At 36.1% G+C, this 24,610-nt stretch overlaps 1 protein-coding gene and 1 long non-coding RNA gene across 2 annotated transcripts; both read right to left on the reverse strand.

Annotated features, from left to right (window-relative positions):
• Positions 1–17,462: 17,462 nt before the first annotated feature.
• LOC149239293 (uncharacterized) lies at positions 17,463–21,132 on the reverse strand. The gene is made up of 2 exons (XR_016246438.1): positions 19,786–21,132; positions 17,463–17,928 (listed from the first exon to the last, which is right to left on the reverse strand). It is a non-coding gene; the product is annotated as an uncharacterized LOC149239293 (long non-coding RNA).
• Positions 21,133–21,737: 605 nt separating this feature from the next.
• Positions 21,738–24,607, reverse strand: LOC149239294 (omega-6 fatty acid desaturase, chloroplastic-like; the record flags this gene model as incomplete). The annotated part of the gene is made up of 7 exons (XM_089369817.1): positions 21,738–22,172; positions 22,336–22,450; positions 22,577–22,695; positions 22,870–23,047; positions 23,310–23,435; positions 24,189–24,340; positions 24,482–24,607. Coding segments are annotated over 7 exons (978 nt in total), but the record flags the coding sequence as incomplete, so codon positions are not given.
• Positions 24,608–24,610: the final 3 nt, after the last annotated feature.

Genomic DNA, 24,610 nt, shown 5'->3' on the forward strand with positions numbered 1-24,610 from the left:
GAAAAAAGCAATGGCTCTTTCATGCTCATCTTTTTTCTGCATTAACGCAGCTGCCATAGTATGTTCCGAAGCAAATGAAAACAATATAAAATCCTGAGTATAATCCGGGCTGATTAGAACCGGAGCCGAGGAAAGAGCCAATTTTACTAAATTGAAAGATTTTACAGCCTCTTACGTCCATGACACTTGGTTTTCCTTCTTAAGCATGTTTGTAATCTCCCTTAGATGTTCAGCAAGATTAGGAACAAAATGACGCAGAAAATTCATCTTACCATTAAACGATTGTATCTCCTTCTTATTCCGGGGCAGATCAATTTGCTGAATTGCTTCCACACGTGCTGGATCAATACGAATGCCATCTTTTGAGATAATGTGCCCAAGTAGTTTGCCTTCATCCATGGCAAACAAACTCTTCTTAGGATTCAGCGATACACCATATTTTCTGCACTTTTCAAAGACAATTTTCAAATGATACAAGTGTTCTTCATCTGATTTGGAAAACACGGTCAAATCATCAAGGTACACAACCAAGAAGACATCCTTCTCATTTGCAAAAGCCAAGTCCATTGCCCGTTGAAAAGTGGCACCCACGTTCTTCAAACCGAAAGGCATTTTTGCGTAATGAAATGTTCCCCATGGAGTGGTGAATGCTGTTTTGTCTCGGTCATCTTCATGGACTAAAATTTGGTTATATCCAGAATAACGATCGAGTAGTGACATGCGAGATGCTCCAACTACTCGCTGAAGTATGTGATCCATTTTGGGCAGTGGATAATTATGCTTCAATGAAACTTTGTTGAGATTTCGAAAATCAATGCACATCTCACCATTCTTCTTTCGCACTGGCACCAAATTAGATATCCAATTAGAAAAACAAATGGGAACAATGATTCCTGATTTGTACAACCTGTTAACTTCCTTCTCAATTGATGGCAGCAGTTTTGGATTAAGCCTTCTTAACTTCTGTCTGAAAGGTTTTTGATTAGGCTTAATAGGAATAGTGTGCTGAATTATATTTGTATCATATGTCTTCAAATCAGAATAGTTCCAAGCAAACACATTGGCAAAAGATGACAACAAACTGATATATTTGGCCTTTATCTTCGGTGACAATGCTTTGGACAGCTTTACCATCTTCGAATGCTCGGTTGTTCCAATGTTCATGTCTTCAACTCCCTTTTCCGTTGGTTGCAATGTTGGTTTGTGGGCTACGTCATCATGATCAAAAAGCTCTTCTAAAGGTATCAAGCCTTTAGGAATCACATTATCCTTGAGCTACAACACTTCCATTTAATTGATCCGCACATCATCTTTTCCATCATCATGCTCAACATCAATTGAGGTATCTTTGAATTTGCCTTTTTTTTGTAGAAAATCATTGATCTCCTCATCATCTTGGAAAACTTGCCAATATCTTTGATTGTCTGCGACAGTCGGATGGTGCTTCACATGGATTTCAAATTTATTGCTTGCATTCATAGGAATCTTCAAATTACTTGCTGCCTTAGCAAGTGCATCAGCAATACTGTTTTGAATACGAGGCACACACGTCAATGTGTAATCTGAAAAAAGCTTCAAAATGTCTAGAACAACATTTCGGTATGCCTGCATCCGAGGATGCTTTGCTTGATATTCGCCTTTAACTTGCTTAATCACCAATTCGGAGTCGCCATATACAGCAATCCTCTTAACATTCATCTTTCTTAAGATCTTTAGGCCAGCGATCAAAGCCTCATACTTAGCTTCATTGTTCAAGCAATCAAAAGCAAGTTTGTAAGAACATACCTGCACATTACTCAAAACTTTGTTTGGAGCAGAAAAAGGACTGCGTACCCAAATTCCAATTCCAACACCATCATTTCCTACTGCACCATCGAAATCCATGGTCCATATACCATCTTCCTCTTCTTCTAAGTGCTGAAACTCTTTTCCCTCTGTTTTTTCTGCTTACTGTCCATCATCTTTTTCTATTTGCTAAACGGTCTTTCCATGTTCATGTCCTTGTCTCTTCAAAACTTCTCTAAAATTTTCTGCTATTTCTAGAATATCATCTGCTACAACTAACTGACTATCAATATCATTGAAACTATCTGAATACAAAACAAAAGACTCGAGATCTGTATGTACATAATTAATCGGATGATTAATTGGTTTCTCCTTGGTGGTAATCATGTATTTCATTTTTTGTTCACGATACAATTTTCTCATTTGGCCAAACACTGGAATCGTTGCATAGGAGAAATCGAGCTGCATATTTCCTTTGATCTTTTCTCCCCAAGACCTTGAAAGAAGCATACCAAATCGGGGAGGAATGTCTGCTACAACAACATCCATCAAAATATTCTTAGCCGGAATTTGATCCAAACTAACCACCAAGTCTTTAATAAGCCCAATACATCTCACCCTGCTGGAATCAAACGAATAGAGATCATGATACTTCCTGGTAATGTCCAAACCCAACTTCTCCATGATAGCTTTTGGCATAAGATTGTGGGAGGCACCAGAATCAAACATAGCGTTATGCAAAACAAACTCATGCACTCTCAAACTGATATAAAAAGGAGGCACATCACTGTCGGGAGACTCACCATTCAATGCTGGTCCAAAAATCAGTTCAGGTTTATCATCTTCCACACTCACCATATTATGCATTGGATCAAAATTCAGAATTTTGGAAACCTGCCCTCTATAATCGTTGTTCATCATCAGCTCTGTGAAAGGAATAGATACCTTCAATTTAGAAATCTCATTTTCTAAACTAAAAGTGGAAATCTTCTCTACCTCTTTCGCTGGAACTTCTTTCTTCTTCTCTTTATCTTTTGGTGCAATGGGTTGATTGACTCGTTCATTTTCTGATGGAGATTTGTTAGGCATTGGATAAGCAACTTCTTTGCCTTTATTTGGTGCAACCGGTGACTCATTCTTAGATGCTAGACCCTCCTTTCTCTTTTGGATTGGATTGATGGGGCCATTTCTATTTCTTAATGAATACTGACGCTGCTTGGTGGACAAGGCATGCATATACCCTCTTTGAGACTCATCCAACTCCTCTTCAAGAGCTGTGTCATTCGACAAGATGAAATCTGCATCATGCTATACCGCTGAACTTTCTGCATACTCATCATCTTCAGTGATAAATGTGGGCATATCATCAGGAGTAAAGAAGTGATTTTCTTCTCCTATTACATGGTCTTCATCATCTGATTCGGGGCCAACAAAATTATGCTGAAGAGGTGTCTTTACTTGCTGTTTTTGTGATGTCGTTTCTTGTGCTCGCTGCTCACGTTGTTTGATTTTGAATTGTGGCTGCTGTTGGCCACGGAAATTAGGATTCCGAATCTGCGGTTCAGGATTATCAAGTGTCAACCTTTCAATCATCTTTTCTACCTTGCGTAGCACCTGATCTGAGGTAGAAGCTTCCTCCTTTATTGAGACTCTCTTTTCAGCTTTCATTCTAGCTCGCTTGTCATTCAAATTTTCCTCAACACTAACGGTAATTTTCTGCATTTCTTCTAAGGTAGCTAGATATCTTTCCCTTAACTGATAAGCCATGTCTGGATTAAAGCCATCTGGGAACTTAAGCAAAGCTAATTTTATATTTGGCTTTAAATCATCCGGAATTGCATTATAAACCGCATTGAATCTAATACAATAGTCTTGAATGGACTCACTAGCATTTCGCTTGATCTTGGTATATTCGGAAGTGATTTGCAACGGATCTTTCTTTACTTACCAATGCTCCAAAAATTTCCTTTTAAGGTCTTCTAATGTAGGAACACTTCTGGTCGGCAAAGCTCTAAACCATTTTCTTACCTCGCCACCGAAAGTCTGCACGAATAACCTCATGGTCACAATTTCTTCATCGATCTCATGAAGATCGAAGAAATCTGGCATTTTGTCCATGTGTTGCTGAGTTGTGATACCTTGAGGCATGCCATCAAACAAAGGAATTTTGCTCTGATAATCTACGGGAATATCATTCAAAACTTGAGGCAGCGTGAGAGGTGCAAACCGAGCAGCCATTGCTCTTGGTGGATTTGGTCTGGGGGATGATGGAGGAGTGGGAGCAGCTGATGTGTGAGGTGTATGAGGAGGTGTATGCGGAGGTGAAACAACCTTAGATGTAGAAGGAATAGATGGAGGTGAATTTACAGCAGACTTTTGATCAGCAATGTTAGGTTGCGGAGGAAGGGTGGGAATGAAAGGCAGCTCCGTTGGAACCCTTGAGCTAGATGGGGTTGAAATAGTTCCAAGAGTTGCAGATGCAGCTTCTAGAAAATCAATTATATTTGCAGCCTCAATATTAGTTTGGAGTTGTCTTAGAATGAAATTTTCAATAGACTTATTAGACTTTTCAATGTTTAGAGCAGCAAGAAAATCCGGATTTGGGACGATAGACTCAAGAGCGTTTTCAGACTTGGTTTTAAATAATGACAATTCAAACTTTTCATCAAAATCAAGCTCTTCAAGATACTAAAAAATTTCCGGGCATGAATGAGATCTAAACACGGGAGTGACAGAGCTCTCTTGGCGAACAATTCTTGAAATCAGATTAGGATTCTCGTAGAAAGGAGGAGGATTCAGATCTGGATTAACTCTTATATATCTGTTTGAAGCCAGCGTGTTATTTTCAAGAAACAAAAGGAACAAAAGCAAATTGATCAGCCTGTCAAATTCTAAACCTATCATCCAAATCTTAGAATTCTCAAAAGTACTGGGGTGATTTGCAAATCAAGTGTCACGATTACAAGCTAGACTAGAGATTGACTGAAGCAGCATTTGTCTACTTGCGCTGATGCAAAGCAAAATCATTTTGAAGGCTACTTGGCGTAACTTCAGGCTCCGCCTGTAGCTTAGAAAACCAATGACATCAACAAGCAAACCATTTTCTTCCCCAGTATGGTCGCCACTATGTTAGAGCCTAGATTTGTCTCAGGCTGAAAATACAAGGGTCTAGGTCCACATCATACCACGCTCAGCCTCGTAGCTAGCCCTACAAGGATAGGAGAGGGCTCTCTCTAGGTCAATCTCAGCAAAAGACAAGCGATGGGGCTCGACATGACTAAATTTGCAACTAATCTTAGGCTAGGTATTAAGTGCAAAGGATTTGATTCGGTTTTTTAAGGGTTTTGTTGAAGAAATGGGAAAGGCAAATTTGGGCTCGGGGATGAGGCACAATTTCTACAGAGGTCTGATTGGGGCAAGGAAGGAAATCGTTTTGATGCTTTAAAGCAAATGAGATGGGTAGATCAGACAGGTGAGGAGCTAAGGAGAGCAAGAGGATCTCAAGGATTCTCCTTAAACTGAAGAAAACATGAAGATTTAAACAAATTCAAAGGAAGAGCATAAGAGTTATGGATTCCACCTTAATCACTCATTTGTTTCAAATTCAGAAGAAGAAGCAAGAAAATGATACACAAAACACTAGATAAACTTACAATTACTCAGAGAGGCACACCATCAAAACATAAAGCCACATGGATCCCAAACAGTGCTGCAAAACCCTGGTCTTTTCTTTGCCAAAAATGCAGAGATACAATGTACAATAGAGTGCCAAGCTTTTCCCAAGAGTCCAACCCTGAAAATGACTTAGAAATTACATAATATAGACAAGCCAACCTCTTCCCTTGCCTCTAGGGGTTGAGCTCATCCTTCTAGGAGTTGTTTCAACCAATTCTAAACAAAGCACTAAAATCTAGGCAGTCAAAACAACTTGCCTCTATAAGGTAGGAAACTGATTCATTCATTAAATTTTCACTGTTTGTTGAATGAATCTTCTAGAACAAATAACTAAGTGTCACAATTACATCATGTTCACTCAATTACATCAAGATAAGTCAAAAATTACATCACAAAGCAAAACTAGTCAAACTGGCCAAATTTCTGAGCTGGAAGATGAAAAATTGGGCAAAAAAACCTTTGTGCGCCGTGCCAATTTCTATATGCGCCACGCTACTTTGGTGCTGATTTTGAGGCACTTTCTGAAGTCCAAATTGAGCCCAAGTGTGCTTTTTGGAAAGCTCTACCTATCTAATTTCCAACCCAAGTGGAATTTCTGAATTTGGTGCCAGTTTGCCCCTCCAAAACCTCAATCTCCCAAGACTTCTTCCTGTGTGTGAAATTAGGGGCCGAGAGGTCATTTTTAGGGTGTTTTTGACCTCTTGGGGACTCAAAACGTACCCAAATTTCTTGTCCATGCACCAGCAGGCATGATTTTTCATGCTGAATCCAAAAATACAAACCATTTGTGATTTGGAGCTCCCAATCCTAAGCACCGTGCCAGTGGCGCGACACACAGGGAGAAGAAACATGTGTTGTGCCCAAAATTTTTTCATCCTTTGATGATGGTAGTGAAACTGAGTGCTGTTGTGATATCTGCCACCAAGGGGAACAATGTAAAAAGGGAGTGTTAGGAAGGGGAATAATATGATGGGAATAGGGGTTATGGGGGGAATTTTGTTCAAGGATATGTAGGAGGGTTTGAGGATTTTATAAGGTAGGGTTTTGGGGTTTTATAGTTGACAAATGTGTGGAGGGATAGGGAATAGAGGTTTAGTAATGTTTTAGGGTAGGGAAAATAGGGAAAAATGAGATAGGGGGGAAGGGAACAATGGAAAGGAGTGAAAAATTGAGAGGTGGAAGAGGAACCTTGGCATCAACACAACAAGTCTTCAACCCTAGAGCAATAGCTTTGGTGATTTCAAGTGGTAGGGTTTAGGCTTTTTTTTTATTGCAATTATAAACAGCCATAACCATCATCCTATCCACAAAATTGGATGAACAAGCCAAGAGATAGACCCTACCTGGCAATTGGAAAGAATTCCAAAAGATTTGATGCAATTAGGAACAATTTCAGACCTCTGTGAGTGTGCGCCGCACAGCAAACCTAGTGCACCACGCTTGGTATATGTGCCGTGCCCATGTTAATTTAACACTATGGGGTAGCGATGTGTGCGCCGCACCCCTGTGTGTGAGTGCCGCGCTCTGGAAAACGCCTCCAATCTCATTCCAAACATGCACTAGCTTCTCACAATGACTTTTCAATGCTTCTCTATAACCTTGAGTTTCACAATGACTTTGTTTGCTTATGAAAATATTTTATAAAGACATTGGGAGTCATGGGTTAAATTTTTGCTTCTTCAAAAACCCACTTCATAATGTTTTTGACTATGGCACTTTGTCTTTTAATGAAACTCTGTCTTTTGGCTGTCTCATTGATTTCTTGAGTTTTGAGTTGATGAACTTGGTTGTTTTTTACAGGGATGTTGGCGTTGATGTTTGGCAAAGGAAAACCAGAGATTTCTTTGAAAACTCCATGGCGAAAAAATACATGATTATTACAAAAAATGAATTTGACAATTTCTTATTCAAAACAGAGTTTTGAACAAGAAATGTCCTCAAATGAGTTTGATGATGAGCTTTTGAACCAGGAACCTCTTCAAAAACCATCCTCATGGCTTGCGGGCATTATTCGACATGTTTGAAGACCAACCACTAGACCTAGACTCTTAAAATAACTCTTTTTGACCAAAATAGCATAATGACTATGAATGACTGAAATGAACTTTGATGAACATAGAGAAATTTTGATTAGCCCGGGCAGGTACAAGCATGAGGGAGACAAGAACACCAAACCCTTCCGTCAGACAATGGCATGACCCTAGCGAAATGCAAGTGATTGAAAGCGATGGGACACCTAAACATGAAATGAAAAAAGAGTTTTGATCTCTAATGGAGGGATGACCAGACCAACTCTAACACATCGCAACATAACTCAGGAGTGAATGAACCTGGCCTTAAGCGATTGTGATTTGCAACATGCAAGATCATTGCTGACCATTGGATCAAGTGTTTTGATCAATGGTAGAGGATCATGGATAAAACCCGCATCGCAACATTTCAATTGTGAATGAATTAACCTTGGGCCACAAGAAAGTGGAATGTGCGACGTGCGATGTCCGATGCGATTGGCGATTAGATCGCACAGCAATATTTCATAGTACATGTACTGGGGCCCTTAATAATTGCGATTTGCGATTGCGGTGTGCGATGTAGAGTGGACCTGAGAAGGTTATAGGTGCAATTGTATTTGATTTGAAGTTCGGTTGCATTATCGCATATCAGATGCAAAGGGAGGAAGGCTTGTTAGAGTGATCCGCGAGAATTGTGACAACTGATGATCTAATGAGTAAAATCAGTGGTGGGGAATAAATATATAAAAGTTTTCGTATGGTGGATAGTATGATCGCAGCCCGTAGATTGGGAGTACTAAGAGCAGGTTCTGAAGAGTCTTGAATCCTGCGATAGCGATAAAGGAAGCATCGGGTAATGTGCAAAGGACGAGAGATTGCAAATCAGTAAGTTTACATATGTTTTATGTGTATTTCTATTATAAAAGAATTATAATAGAAATAAAGCGTTGATAGAAGGTTTTACGGGTTGAGTCCAAATATAACCATAGTTATAGAGTGAGGTTTAGTTATATGTGCAGGCATAAATATTTGTGAAAGTTTATGACGGTGAATAAGTCCTGATGAGAAAGGATTGATGCAAGGGAAAAACTATGGTCAGTATCAAATCATTCCACATAGATTTTATTAAGGGGACCTTGAACCTTAGTTCATGAAGATTTGACCCGGCAGGTCATTGAAATTCCTGGGGAAAATAGGTTTGTGCATAAGATATCCGTATTATGAGTATGCACAGGTATTTCCTGCGTCATTTTGGTATCAAAGCTTGAACAGTTATATGTTTTTGAAGAACTCATAGCAAGAACGAACCAGTGAAAGAAAACTCAAAGAAGGTTAATTGTTGCTGATAGTTAGAGCTTTGTCAAGATAAAGCTGAGAGATTGAAAGAAAGGATTAGATTCTAAATCTGATTGATAGTAGCTAAATGTTGAAAATTTGTGCAGTGGAAGCATGAAGATCTGCTGAAAAAAATTTGCAGGAGTGGTAAGATTCTAAAGATAGGTGAAGGTATGCAAGTTTGTCTAATGATTAGCAGAAATTGAATGAGTGAGAATTTTGCAGCAAGATTACAGTAGTTAAACTGTAAGAGGGACGTTTGCAAGTTCTTGAAGTAGCAGAGTTTGAAGACACAACTGAAGGCTGGATAAAAGAACAGTCCATTCAAAGTGCTAGTGAATGGGGGGACATGCTCAGACAGAGATCTTGAAGGTGAGATGATATGTTTTTATTTTAATTTGATTTGAAGATTGGAGAGTTTGTGGTCTTTATATCGATTCACAGGTAACAACATAAGAAGGTGAGAAGATGAGAACAACTTACAACTGTGGTTAGGTAGAAGTTGTCGAGGGAGCTCCACAGTTGCAATTGTTGGTAGAGTTGTCTTAGAGATAACAATTCCAACAAAAGAAGTGTTGGGTAGAATTGTTAGTCAGCAAGAGGTTCAAGGAAAGAACTAGAGAAATTATAATAGATTGAGCTGAGAGGAGAGAAGCTTAGTGAGGCATATGTGGCAAGGATGAGACTTGTTACTGCAGAGGTATTGTTGCAAATCATAAAGGCAATTCCATAGAGGATGTGGGTATAGTTGCTAAGGGATAAAAGAAGTTGGTAAAAGTTTCTAAATGAAAGCAGAATGTGGTAGAACCTTGAGGGATTCCAAGAGAGGTTGGATAAAGAGGACAATTGTGTTCTTAAGAGGTGTAGATGAGTTGAAGCCTAGAAGAAGCAGAGAGAATTGCTCAAATGAGGTTCTAGAGATAGAGAACCAAGTGCTGCCAAAAGACCAAGTACATAGGAAAGCTCGGTGAGGTAAGTGGCGGTAGGGAGGACTTGCTGTTGCAAAGGCTTGCACAACTCATAGTGAAGTGAAAGGAACTCATAGAGAAGGAAAGGATGATGACTAGTGACAGTCATAACAGAGGTTTTGAAAGAGATCAGAATAGAGGATAAAAGAAGGAAAATTCCAAGGCAAATGGCATGAGAATGAGTGACAAAGAATGTGGTAAAGGAATGGCTAAGATAGCAGTTCAACTTGAAGTATTGATGGAAATGTTGCAGAAAATGAGATGGACTAGAAATATGGTTATGTCATGAGAAATAAAGTGAAGTGGCAGAGGCTATTGTAGAAAATATTACTGTAGATTAATTTGATTATGCAATGTACTAAAGTAAAATACTTAATCTACTTCTATAATCAAACTTGTAGAAGCTTAATCGATTTGAGCAAGATCAAACAGAATACATATAACAGAGAAGAAGAAACAATCACACATGAAACACAGAAGAATACTCTGGGGAAAGCCTAAACTAAAAATCCTGCTATCTGTATTATCATACAAGTGGAAATATATCAGGATTACACAAAGATTTAGCTCTCACAACTATCTAGCTCTCAGTACAATCCCTCACTACTACTCATAGACAGAATATACCACACATATGCCTTCTCCTCTGTCCTCCAAGCCTCCTATTTCCTTATGTTGTTCCTCTGGGATGATTCACCTTCAACCAAGTGGAACACTTCTCTTACACACTGCCCTAACACATTGTCAAAACTGTGCAATCCTCAAGGAATGAATTCCCTCTGCATGTAAGAGATTTTATCATAGGAAAATTCTTGCAACTGATAGTACACTGTCCCTAGCTTTAATCTCAACTGGGTCTTTGTCTGAACTAACATGCATGAGTTATTTATGAGAGAGTATCTAGTTATCTAGAGTACACTAGTTGCATGCATGCATGCATTAACTGACTAAACTCACAATCAGCTCCACAAACTATTTGGAACTAATCTAACTAGACTTAACTCAGTTAACTGAGCTAACTAATTAAAACTCAAATACTACTCATCCTTATCTCCTTAATTAAGGGATAACTTCCTCAATCAAAGGGATAACTGTTGCATGAATTTACAAAGACTTCATGTTTGAATTTCTCCAACTAATTAACTCAAGATGAATTAATTAATTGTTTTTCAAATAGCTGGTGAGACTAAATTCGAATTGTAATTCTCATTTTTAATTCAAGGACAAATTAAAATTGGAATATCCTGAAATGTTATCGTTAGCAATGCTATTTTTAGCATTTCTTGTTGCTATTTTCAACAGCTACAAGAGAAGAGGAATCAAAAAGAAAATATGTAGTTAATAAAGGAGCTGAGGGGACTTGAATAGATTATAGATGTCAAATTGGAGACAGAGAAGCTCGAAAGAGTTAAGCTACAACAAAAGGGAGATGCTGGAGAAGGTATTGAAGTTTTGGTATGTGAACTAGAACATGGACCATTACATTTTGAAAGTGATGAAGAGACAGAGGAGTTGAATCATATGAATGATTCAGAGCAGCCAGAAGACTTGATGACTGAAGCATCAAATGAGACCATAAGGTCTTGTGGTTTTAAAACTGATATTTTGTGCATGGTTGTAGGTTTGGAAGAAGATAGCCAGTCTTTTAAAGCTATCAAAAACATGGAAGAATACCTTCCAGAAGATGAAAGTTTTGAAGCAGAGTATGTCAATGAGACTAGAAAAGAAATAGTTCACTACAGTGAACAAGTGTAGAGATGCATCATTAAAACAAATGGTGTGGAAAAGAGATTTGTTGACAGTCTCAAAAATTCTTCGAGTTTGAATCAGCATACTGATGTGATAACAAAGGAGTTAAAGGAAAGATCAGAGCAACGTACTGAAAGGTTTCCAGAGGAAGAAGAGGTACAAAGGCCTTACACTTTTTATTTCGATAATTGTCTTATGATTGCAGATTTTGTTGTAGAAACTGGAACATATTTGGCACAGGTAGACAACCAAATGAAAGAAGAAGAGAAAGAACATCTACTAAAATATGTTAAGGAATATTTAGCAGGGGAAGAAGGACCATATGATAATGGATCAATGGCAAATGAGCAAATGAGGAAATGGGAGGTTGTGTAAATTTTCCAAAATTTACTCCAAGTAAAATCATTGAGTTATATAGAGAGTTAGACCTTCAAAGAAGAAAGTTAGAAAATTAGAGGATAAACATTCAGGATAAATTACTGATGAAGGATGCTAAAGAAATTGTCATAAGTGACAGTTAAGAAAAAATTGACAGGTGCAGAAAACAGAAGCAGAAAATTTCCCTGAAAGACAGTATGGCAACAACTGAAAAGGTGCAAGACAATAGTGAACAAGAGAGTAAGGATGCAAGGGTGGCAGTAGTAATGGAAATTGAACAAATAAGAGTTGAAGACAATAAGCAGATAGAGGATATACTGGACAAAGAAATTGAGTTGATAAGAAGGTTAATGATGAAAGTGTTTCAGAAAAATACAACAAGAAGAAAGGAAAGGAGCAACAACAAGAGGAAGACAACAAAAAACTATAAAATCATGGCAAGTGGAGCATTGCAGCATAAGGTATGGAGACCTGAAGAACAACAGCAGACAACAACAGCAATAGAACAGTTGACAAGCAAAGACAAATTACAAAATAAAGTCTGAGATCTAGGAGGAATCAATTATCCAAACTTATGACCAGGAGGTCATCATTTTTCTTACCTAGGAACTTTGATGCAAGAACATTCAGCTCAAGAAAAATCATTGTATTTTAGTAGACATAGGAGGTCTTGTGTTTTACAGAAGTTAGTTTCCTAAGTGTTGAATTAATGTAATTATTTAGGCTTTTGAGTGATTTTAATGAGAATAGGGATTTAATTAAATATAGTGAGGCATATTTGTAAATATTCTCGAATGTAGGAGAATATGAGAGATTTAGGATAGTTGAGAGATTTAAGAATTGATTGTAAATCTTAGATTAGGAGTTAGTTCATGATTTTGTGGATTAGAGAGGATCCTTAGAGATAAGGAAGATATTTTAGGATTTTGTTGAGGACATTATGGATCTAAACCAAGAATTGGTTGTAGAATCCTTTTGTATAAATGTAAGCCTAAAAGGCATAGTCAGGGGTTAGATAATTAAGCTAGTTAGAGTGTGACTGTAAGCCTATAGACAGATTGTGAAACAAAGGCCACTGACATTATAAGATCAGGCCTAAGAGAAAAATTGTGTAAATGTTTGTTTATATATAGAGAGATTTAATTCCGAAACTATGTAAGTGTGTGGCTTGAGTATCGAATGATAAATTATGTATGAATAAGAGTATATGTATGTAGGTGTAGTTCAGGAGAAACACAGAGAAGAAGAATGACACAGAGGATCGTAATGGATCTTGAATCCGATTGAAGGATCAAAGTGAAAGCCCTTGAGGGACAGTGATTAAAGAAACATGCGAAGTTAAGCTCAGGAGAGAGTTGTGCAACAGAACAATGGAAGAACGAGAACCTAAAGAAACCCGAAAACCATAGAAAACACTAAAGGAATGGTGTAAAAACCCAACTAAAGAGACGGATGAAGGACTAAAGTATCGATGCACAGGAGCTGTTAGATATTTACGATCAACATATGAGATTAAGTTGCATAGAATGGAATAGTTGGAATCACATCGCAACATAACTCAGGAGTGAATGAACCCGGTTTTAAGCGATTGCGATTTGTGACGTGTGGGATCATTGCTGACTGTTGGATAAGGTGTTTTGATCAATGATAGAGGATCATGGATAGACCCATCATCACAACATTTCAATTGTGAATGAATTAACCTTAGGCTACAAGAAAGTGCGATGTGCGACATGCGATGTCAAATGCGATCTGCGATTAGATCACATCGCAATATTTCATAGTAGATGTACTGGGGCCCTTAACAATTGCGATTTGTGATTGTGATGTGTGATGTAGAGCAAACCCGAGAAGGTTATAGGTGCAGTTGTATTTGATTTGAAGTCCGGTTGCGTTATCACATATCGGATGCAAAAGGAGGAAGGCTTGTTAGTGTGATCTGCGAGAATTGTGACAACCAATGATCTGATGAGTAAAATTAGTGGTGGGGAATAAATATGTAAAAGTTGTGGTATGGTGGATAGTGTGATCGCATCCCGTAGATGGGGAGTACTAAGAGCAGGTCCTTAAGAGTCTTGAATCCTGCGATAGTGATAAAGGAAGCATTGGGTAATTTGCAAAGGACAAGAGATTGCGAATCGGTAAGTTTACATATGTTTTATGTGTATTTATATTATAAAAGAATTATAATAGAAGTAAAGCACCGATAGAAGGTTTTATGGATTGAGTCCAAATATAACCATAGTTATAGAGTGGGGTTTAGTTATATGTGCGGGCATAAAGATTTATGAAAGTTTATGAGGGTGAATAATTCCCGATGAGAAAGGATTGATGCAAGGGACAAACTGTGGTTAGTATCAAATCATTCCACAGATATTTTATTAAGGGAGCCTTGAACCTTAGTTCATGAAAATTTGACCCTGCAGGTCATTGAAATTCTTGGGGCAAATAGGTTTATGCATAAGATATGCATACCATGGGTATGCACAGGTCTTTCTTGTGTCATATAAGGAGGTGATCAACCCCACCCTTGATAATTGGAATTATCTCTCTGTGTTGACCAACACTAAGAAAAAAATGAACATTGTTAGGATAAGAACTAATTCTCATGAGCTTTGAAGTGAAACCAAGCGGTGGTCTACTCCCAAGTTTCACTGGGATGATATAATCTGTCAGATTTGCGATACTAAGAAGGTACAAGATAAAAAACACTTCATTTTAGACTACCCGACTCTTACTCACATCCCCTCTCAATTAACTAACATCTGGTAGACTCCCAATCTTCTTGACTTGTTAAGCCATCCCAATTATAGCGAACTTGGAGCACTACTTTCTCTTCTTTTTTTGTCATAGAAACAAGATTTTAAAGAATCACGATTATATTCTTTTTCTTTTCTTAAGGTCCGATAGACTGCATTGGTTGTCGTCGCCACCACCTCCGCCGCCGTATAATGATATTACTATAAATGTATAATTAATATTATTATTAAGAATTATTACAATTAATAATTATAAATTATTGTTATTTTTTATATTATTATTATTATTATTTATTTTTAATATCAATATTTATATTTATATTTTTCTTAATTACTAGTACTAAATAGAGGTTAATTAATAGTTACGTTTTGGTTAAAGAATTTGAATTATGATTTATTTGAATATTTGGTTTTCAATAATGATAATATATAGTTAATAATTAAATATTAAATATTTATATACATATTTATATTTTTTATTAATCAGTTAATTAAGAGTATTAAATAGTAATAATGATAATATATAATTTATATATAATAAATATATAATCTATAAATAATAGTAAAATTATTAATTTTATAATTATTTATTTTTAATATTAATATTATTTTTGAATATTAAGTATTTATATTTATATTCATATCTATTAATTTAATAATAATAAATAATAATAAATTTATTAAGGTTAATATTAATAAATATATAACAATAAATGTGATTGATATAGCCTATTTCTTTTTATCAACCATATTTATTATTTTAGTTGTGCTAGTATTAGTTATTTTTTACCAACAACTATAATAATAATAATTGGTATAATAATAATTGGTAAATTAAATTTAGATAAATTTAACATGTAAATTAATTATAAATTTAAATTACTTAAATAAGTAATTTAAATATCATCTACACGCTAAATAATGATGAAAAAAATTGAATCAATCATCTAAATTTTATTTAGACAATCTCGATCAAATGCAACTGTTAGCAGTGTTGCAATCTATTCCTTTGCTTATGCTGGTAGGTCAATTGTTTCTGGATCAACAACTTAAACAACAGAATCAATTGGAGGACTGGAGGATATGGAAAATTGGCTTTATAGCTTTGGCTGACAACAATGATCTAGATCTGGCTTTGGCTAATAGTACTGTTGGCGCTTATTATATGGCTGGGCTGTCCAACACTTGGGCTGGTCAAGCCCCGCTCCCCGCTCAACGCAGAGACTAAAATGGTTAAGAAAGCAAGCATTCCTCATTGTTATGTTACATTCAAGCAGGGATATTGATCCAAGTTGAAATTAGAATAATTAATGATTGTGCTTATATGAAGAAACCGTTGTATGTGTGAGAGCAAACAACATTACAACTTTCTTCCATTATGCGCCTGAAATTTTTTAATATTTATGTTAAGATATATATATATATATATATATATATATATATAAAATACATTTACTTCCACAAAGGGAATAATATTAAATCCACAGGATTAATATTATAAACCTAAGATATATAAACCCTAAATAAATATTATAAATCCTAAAACCAAAGCAACTAATAAATACAAATGTTTAATATTATAAACCCAAAAAATTAGTAAACCCAAGGGATAAATATTATAAATCTAAGGGATCAACAAACCCGAGGGATAAACATTATAAACCAAAGCAACTAATAAAATCAAAGGTTTAATATTATAAACCCAATGAATTAGTAAACCCAAGGGATAAATATTATAAACCTAAGGGATCAACAAACCCAAGGAATCAATATTGAAAACACATGGGATTAATGAACCCTAAAAATTAACATTTTAAACCCAAGGGATTAACAAACCCATGGGATTATTAATATTATAAACCCAACAATTTAGTAAACCTGAGGGATAAATATTATAAACCTAAAGGATCAACAAACCCAAGGGATAAATATAAAAAACCTAAGAAATTAATAAACCCTAGGAATTAATATTTTTAACTCAAAGGCTTAATAAACCCAAGGGATTATTAACATTATAAACCCAAGGGACAAAATTATAAGCCCGATAAATTATTAATATGATAAAGAAAAAGAATTAGTAAACCGGGGGGAAAAATATTATAAGCCTAAGCTATCAACAAACCCAAATGATCAATATTAAAAACACAAGGGATTTATAAACCCACACATTGATATTTTAAACCTGAGAGATTGATAAACCCACACGATTATTAATATTATAAACTCTAAAGTTAATAAACCATATAGATTGTTAATATTATAAACCCAACCACATTTATAAATTAATTAGTGTTATTACTAATTATTTATTTATTATTATTATTAATTAATGATATGCTTTTTATTGTTCATTAAATTTAATATCATTATTAATTAAAAAATAATTAATGTTATTACTTATTAAAAATATAATCGTTCCATTTTTTATAATTTATAATATTTATTCTTAATAATAATAATAATAACCACCATGAATTTAATAATAACTAATTACTAGCAATTGTCCCAAAAGGTACAAAGAGAGGCCGATAGGATTATTAATTTGGAATGGTAAAATTTAGTAGCAAATATTGCAGAGGAAAATCTAATGATATTACAGAATGAAATCCCATCCTATTACAAGTAAAACTGAGAAATTTCATATACCACAATACAAGTAAAACTGAAAGCAATCTTGTAGAGTGAAATCCCATCATATTATAAAATGAAATCTCATTATATAGGATTTATTAGGGTCATTACAGAGAAAATTAGCACAAGTGGAGAGCTGATTCAGAAGGTATGACATGGACTCTGTAGAGTGAATCCCCGAATCTTGTAGAGTGAATCTCATCATATTACAGAATGAAATAGAAGTCTAAAGGATTTATCAGAGACATTACAAAGAACACTATCACAATGGAGAGCTGCTTCACAAGGCAGGACATGGATTCTGCTTATTCACCACAGAAACTCTTGTTGTTGAAGATGAGAAGCAGCACAAAAGTAAGCCATTCCACAACTACTACAAACTTACAACAATATTAACATCCTGCAAATATTCTCATCTATGAGGAGCTTTGGGGGCCTATAGATTACAAGAGAATAGCAGAAATTCTTCACTAAACATGTTAGTAGCATACTGATCATCTTGGCGGTTGGAGACAGAACTGGTGTTGAAGCTCTCTTTCCTCACAAACCCTGCAGGGGCTTTCTTGTCATAATTCTGAGTACGAAATTTGACTGTCATTTTCTGCATCTTTCTATTTATATACATTGTTTGAACTCCTGTACAAAATTTCCCACAGAAGAGAAACAAAAGATATTACAATCATATTGTAAGAGAAATGATCTGGCTACTAACAAATGAAAACCAACATGAAATGATGATTCAAGCACTACAAAGCTAAATTCTAGTTTTTAAAATACATTCTGTATTAACTGCGTGTGGGCATCAGACTGTCCTTGTACAGTGACTTAAGCTATTTGGCTAGCAAGAAATGAAAAGAATTCAAAACAAAGATGTTATTACTAATCAAGTTTGACACAAGAATAGATATGCATATTAAGGGACACAGCCACCTTTAAAGGAAAAGAAACCAATAATACTAAGATCCCCAGATATATATATATATATATATACATATATATATATATATAACAATAGTGTGGAGTTATTTCAACGAGGCTTGTCAAGGTAATCCCAGCTATTGTGGATCATGAGGCATTACTTTAAGAGACAATTACGAGATCAGTTTCAAAGAAGAGCTGTAGGAGATGGATCAAACAACAGAGCAGAACTTTATGCTTTTTGGTAGATTCTGAAAATAGCAATAGAGAAAGGTTTAAATTGTCTACAGGTGATAAGAGATTCCAAACACATTGCAAAGAGGTCAAATGGAAATTTCAATCAGGAAAATTTGCAGCTGGCCCATCATTGGACGGAATCAGAGAAGCAAGGAAAATTTCCATGTCATTATCCTTTCAGCACGTCTGCAAGGGATAAATATGAAGGCTGTTATATTGTCCAAGTAAGCACTGAGGATGCAGAACAGATGGATGGAGATGATTGAATACACCATCTGGACCTTCTCATTCAATCTATTTCTAATCAAGCTATTATAGTAATGACCTTTTGGATGGCTGTTTTGGAAGCAGTGTGTTGTAAAATTTCCATGTTTAAGAAACTGATCGTAAGTAGTTTTCTCTGGTGTCTTGAAAAACCTGGAGGATTGCATTAGGTGAAGGCTTTTGAAATTTCTTAAGAGTTCATGTATGGCACAACACACACACATATATATGAGAGCACTGGATTTATCAGAGGGTTGGTGAATGGGAGATTGCTGAAGAAGCTGTGGTCTCTTTCCCAATTTCCCTGTGATCCCAGTTTCTGTGGGAAAACTCTCAACATCCAATAAAGATTGCCAACTACACTCAAGGGAATCAAGTTTTTCTTAAACTCTCAATGAAATTTTGTTTTTTCCTTCTAGCAGAACCCTCTCATTCAGATGTGCTTTTGCATGCTGCAATCTAGAAAAACTTCTTGTCACTTTCATCGTGCCAAAACATGAAGAGTGTAAGTTTCAGACAATAATCACAGACAATAATATAAAAAGATTTTGCAAACAATTTTTGTCACGTTTATCAAGCCAAAGCATGAAGACTCTAAGCTTCAGAGAAAATTCCATCTTTCAAATTAAACAACATAACATTACAAAACATGCAAGTCCAGAACATAAATTTTTTTAAACTCACAATTTCATTACTAATAATTGGGCAAAAGTTAAAACATTGCTTCCTGGAAGAGGGCACATATAGATATATATTAAAGAAAGGGTTGACACGGAAATAAAACAGAAATCTCTGTTTTTAAAGTAGTCTTAAGCATGGAATACAATTCAGATTATTTTTTCTTGATGACTACCGACCCTAAAGAGAGGGGAATTAGTTTAAAAACGTTTTTCCTGCTGGAAACCACATTGAGCTAGCACAGAATCCAAATACCAATTAACTCATAAAGTCACATTTAACTTCAGATACAAGGCATCGCACTAGATATATGGAAGCTTATGTAACAGAAACTACACATAATGATCTGATCTTAGAGAAAAGCACAACTCAACAAAACATAGTATGTAATTGTACCTCAGCCAAGGAATTGTGCAGATTGAGCTCCTCCTCAGTCGCTTTTTGTAGCTCATTGATTGATGATTTATCATCGTCATCATCTGCGCAATCCTCTGCCATGTTGTACCTATATGCAACCCATGAAAGCATCCATTTAGACAGACATTTATATTCAATACAAATCTATGGCTTGGTGTATAAAGAAAGAAAAGTCAACAACCAGAGTCGTAGGTTGCAGTAGAGAAACTGAAGGCCTTGTATGGTTGGGCTGATGAGTCCTCCAGAATTTTTCAGGGCACCGGGAGGACCACCATCCAATGTTACTATTGCACTTGTAAGGTTGGGAGGTAGAGTAGCATTTATGGGTAAAGTAGGTGATGATCCCACTGGTTATCAAATGGTTCTCACAATGAACAAGGAACATGTCCAAACTCGTGGTGTTAAATTTGATCCTTATGCATCCACAACAGTTCCCTACATGAAGGTAACCCGTCGGGAAGGAAAATTAGGAATGGAATGTGTCAAACCATGTGCAAAAGATGGTTTTCACATTTCTGATATTAACATCGACATATTGAAAGAGGTATTCTTATAGTCATCCACACAAAATGTATACTTCTAACTACATGAAGGTAACCCGTCGGGAAGGAAAATTAGGAATGGAATGTGTCAAACCATGTGCAAAAGATGGTTTTCACATTTCTAATATTAACATCGACATATTGAAAGAGGTATTCTTATAGTCATCCACACAAAATGTATACTTCTAACTTCTTCCTTTTTTTCGCAACATTTTCCTTATCTCATGTGCTTGATTAGTTTCCCTTTTATATATTTGACCTTTCCCGTTTTTTATATTATTTTGGTTTGGTCCAATTTTTTCAATCATCTTACAGAAGCAAACTGCTTTGTAATCACTATGTGCTGATAACCACAGGCTGGAGTTAAATGCTCTTTATCTGTGACTAAATATTTAAACTTTTCACGCAGGCCAGGAAGTGCTTTGCCTAGGAGACTAACAAGTGGCATAAGGACTCATTCAAACCCGTGTTCATGCATAATGCATTGTTTTTAAAGAGTGACCTGCCTTGAAGAGCATTTATGATGTATAATTTAACATTGTTCTAGGAGAGAATGTGGATCTAGGATTCACTTATTCTTATTTTATTGTAAGAGAGGTTGAGCTAAAATTCTATATAAAGAGAAGCCCTCTCATTTGTTGAGCATGGTTGGATTTGGAAGGACATCCCCTTCAAGCCTAGTCAAAAATCTGTCAGGAGGAAGAAGTAAGGTTCACCGTTTCTATGTCGTTCACCGTTTCCCATCTCATAGGGCTGAATTTGGTCGCTGGAACTGTGTCTGTAAAATCTGTTGTAAGGGACTATATTTAAGGGTAGTTATGCTCTAGAAAAAGGGAAAAGGTTGAGGTGAAATCTTCCTTCTTCTTGATGTTTTGTTATTGATATACGACCACAAGCGGAACATGAGCAAGATTTTAGGATGTTGGTATATGACCATAATCTTGAAGAGTGAAATAAAATTCATCTATTTCCGAAGTGCAAAAAAGAAGAAAGGAAGTCATCTTGAACCTAATTTGAGGAAATCCTCAACGTGCATCTTGTCTTTTTCACTGTGGTTCACAGACACTAAGTGGCCGCTACATCACAATATCCCTGAGCAATAATCCAGGCAGATCCACCTAAAGGGATCTACCCGCTAGCCTAATATGCCAGGGCTAACCCCAAGGACGTCGAGGAGATTTGACTCCACCCTGCCAATTGGCAAGATACTTAGCAACAAAAACTTGACCAACTGAGCTATCCCTTGAAGCTAATATGCATCTTCTCTTAATTGCATTTCAATGAAATTTAATATCCACGTGGATCATTCATTGCTTTGCACTTATCCCGAAACACAGTATATGAAGATACCATTGTTCTTTAGGTATAGAAAATAGATCATACTCTTAATCACAGTAAAACAATTAATATATTTCATAATCATCACTCATAAATATCGCAAACATTTTGAAGAATCTGTTAAATCAACGAAAGTTGGGGGCTCAAGTGGGGTGCTCCCTTGGGCACATGAATTCTATGGAAAAAACCTTCATCTACCTATAGCATGGAAATTCCTCCTAATTTCCTTATGCTTTAGTGTATGATGATCCTGTTCAACAAGAGCAAACATCAATTCGTAGGTTGTCGGCAAGGTCATTGGTGTAATAGAACTATCATTACATCTTATGATGAGTTTGGCATCAATCTCCTTAAAAGTCTGAGGACTTTTGACTCCTCTTGTGCACCTTCATCCATAGCCACATAATTCTTGTCCTCGTCATATATATGACACTTTGTCATTATTGTCTTCATTAATCGCCAATTCCAGTGGGCCTCATTAAGATACTGGTCATACATACCACCCAAAGAAAACCCATTAATGAAGAAAATAAAATGAATCTAAGGATCTGTCCGCCACACATTACCTTTCTAAAAGCCATACAAGTCAAAAAGAATGCCGGATGAGATATAGTGTACATTTTTAATTTTAATTTGAAAAAATGTATACCTTGCCCCAGTTTTGGCGGAGGGAATCCTGAGCTAACTGTAGATTATAGCTTGGAATTCTTTGAGAAATATGATGGGGAATATGAACATTAATGTCATGGCACAACAATTCAATCCTGCAAAATAAATATATGAGTGATCTGCAAAGGCCTCATTATCCTGACACACACAAAATAATAAGATGAAGAAAAACAAATTGAATGAAAATAGAAAAAGGATGAATTAGTAAAATTGAGCATCACCAATGTGGATAACTGCAATGAACTGTTCCACCTAATTGAGCTTGTGTAGCATTCCAGTGTTTGGGATGTTTGAAAGGTATATGAGGTGCTGTATGATGGACCATAGTAAAAGTACTCATCTGCACAATTTCATGTCAGAAAAAAGCACACAAAGAATGCCACAAGCTTTAACGAATCCTTGTACAATTTCAGAAGCAGTAAATTAAATAAACTACATAACCAGTAGAAAATCATAGGACGAACATGCCCATTTGAATAGAGTTGATGACAAATATGAGAGAAGAGAAGTTTACCCAAAAGTGATATCCAAGCCATGGCATGAGCCAAAACTTGAACCAGCCTATAACTCCTGTCTTGTATATTATCAGTGGCCATCCAATAGCCATGAATGCAAAGACCCAAGTCAAACTTATAAGAACTTTCTTTCTTTCATATGCTCTAAATTTGTTCAAATCAAAGTGGCAATTCAACCTGTCATAAAGCAGAAAATGTGTGTGGGTATAATAGAGTATGATACAGACAAAAGCTATTACGAGATTGGATTCATCGTTTTTCATGCTTCCTAGGTGAAGCTCTTAGCATAACAAAGGAAAAACAAATAGAAAACGTCAGCTACATTCATTTAATCTTATTTGTCAAAGATCATCTTGAATTAAATGGTACATCATGCCCTATCGTACTGTAATATGGACATCCGAGACCATTAAGATAGTCCTTTAATATAGATGCATACCAGTGACCAACTGATAACCATGGACGTAATGGACCCAATCCAGCATCAAACAATGGTCTCAAAGACAGCGGTAAACAGTCATAATTTTCCCTTACCAATGGGTGCCATGCAGTGTCTTCACCTAGCCTAGGCACAAAAGAGTCACAACTTATGTCAAGGTGCAAAGAAATTAGTCACAGATCATATCAATATCCAAATATTAGTAACTGTTCTTGTCAAGGTGCCATTACTGGACTATAAGTGTAAAATTAGTGATCCGCTGTCAAGGAGGAACCTTCACTTCTCATCTTTTTCTAGGTGGATTGCAGGAAATCTCTCTCACACACATATAGAGCCAGCCTCCAGGTCGACATGCATGGAATAATGCACAAACACCAAATATTTATTTTCGTTTGAGTATGCTAGATACATATTTGTCCATAAGTTGAGGCTTGGCAGATATGTTCTTCACTTAGGTTTTTGTTATTTAATAACTGTTTATGCCAAACCATTCTACAGGCTGAACTAGTAGCAACTATTTATCCAATGGCTAATATTGTAGAAAAAATAATAAACTCAAGTAAGAATTCCACTCTCACATAATTGCATCAGGTCCATTTAATCTCAGATGAGTTATCATATAGACTGTAACTTTTTCTGGAATGTAGGCTAAATACAAACAACTAAAAGGACTCATCATTGTCTAGAAAAATCCAAAGTAGATCCTCTCCAGGCATACTAGCAGATTCGATAATAATTTGCTTCCTTACATGCAAATGAGAAAGAAATGAAACTATTTGTTATGAATTATAGTCAGCATTTTAACCAAATTAAACAAATACCATTTGCTTCACTAATTTCCCTCTGTTCAAACTTCACACATACAGAGAGAGAGAGAACATGTTTGTCTTGGCATGATGTCTGTCATGCTTGATTCGCCATGGTTCATATGGATAGATTAGAGGTAAGAAGGCCAGCGTCCCAACAATATCCTCTATCATCTTGTTTTTTGAAAAGCACTTGTGTGCACAATCATGTCCTATCACAAAGAACTACAAACAAAAACAATTAGCAGAAGAATACAAACAAAAAAGGCATGATGACAAAATTCCCAAATTGTATAACTCCTCTTTTCAAAAATTAACATGCTCATTGTCATGAAAGCATCGTTTGATATATAAAAATAAACTGACCCCGGTGATTGCAGTTCCAGTCCATGCCCAAGCAAGAGGGAGGAGGTACCAAGGTGCTCTTGATATGATATAAATCCCTAGTGAATAAGCAGTACCTGATGTAACTACAGTTCTCCAAGCCTTAAAATA

This window comes from Pinus tabuliformis, chromosome 8 (genome assembly GCF_031772625.1).
Source record: "Pinus tabuliformis cultivar Carrire ecotype Pingquan chromosome 8, CPIR1, whole genome shotgun sequence".
NCBI lineage: Eukaryota > Viridiplantae > Streptophyta > Pinopsida > Pinales > Pinaceae > Pinus > Pinus tabuliformis.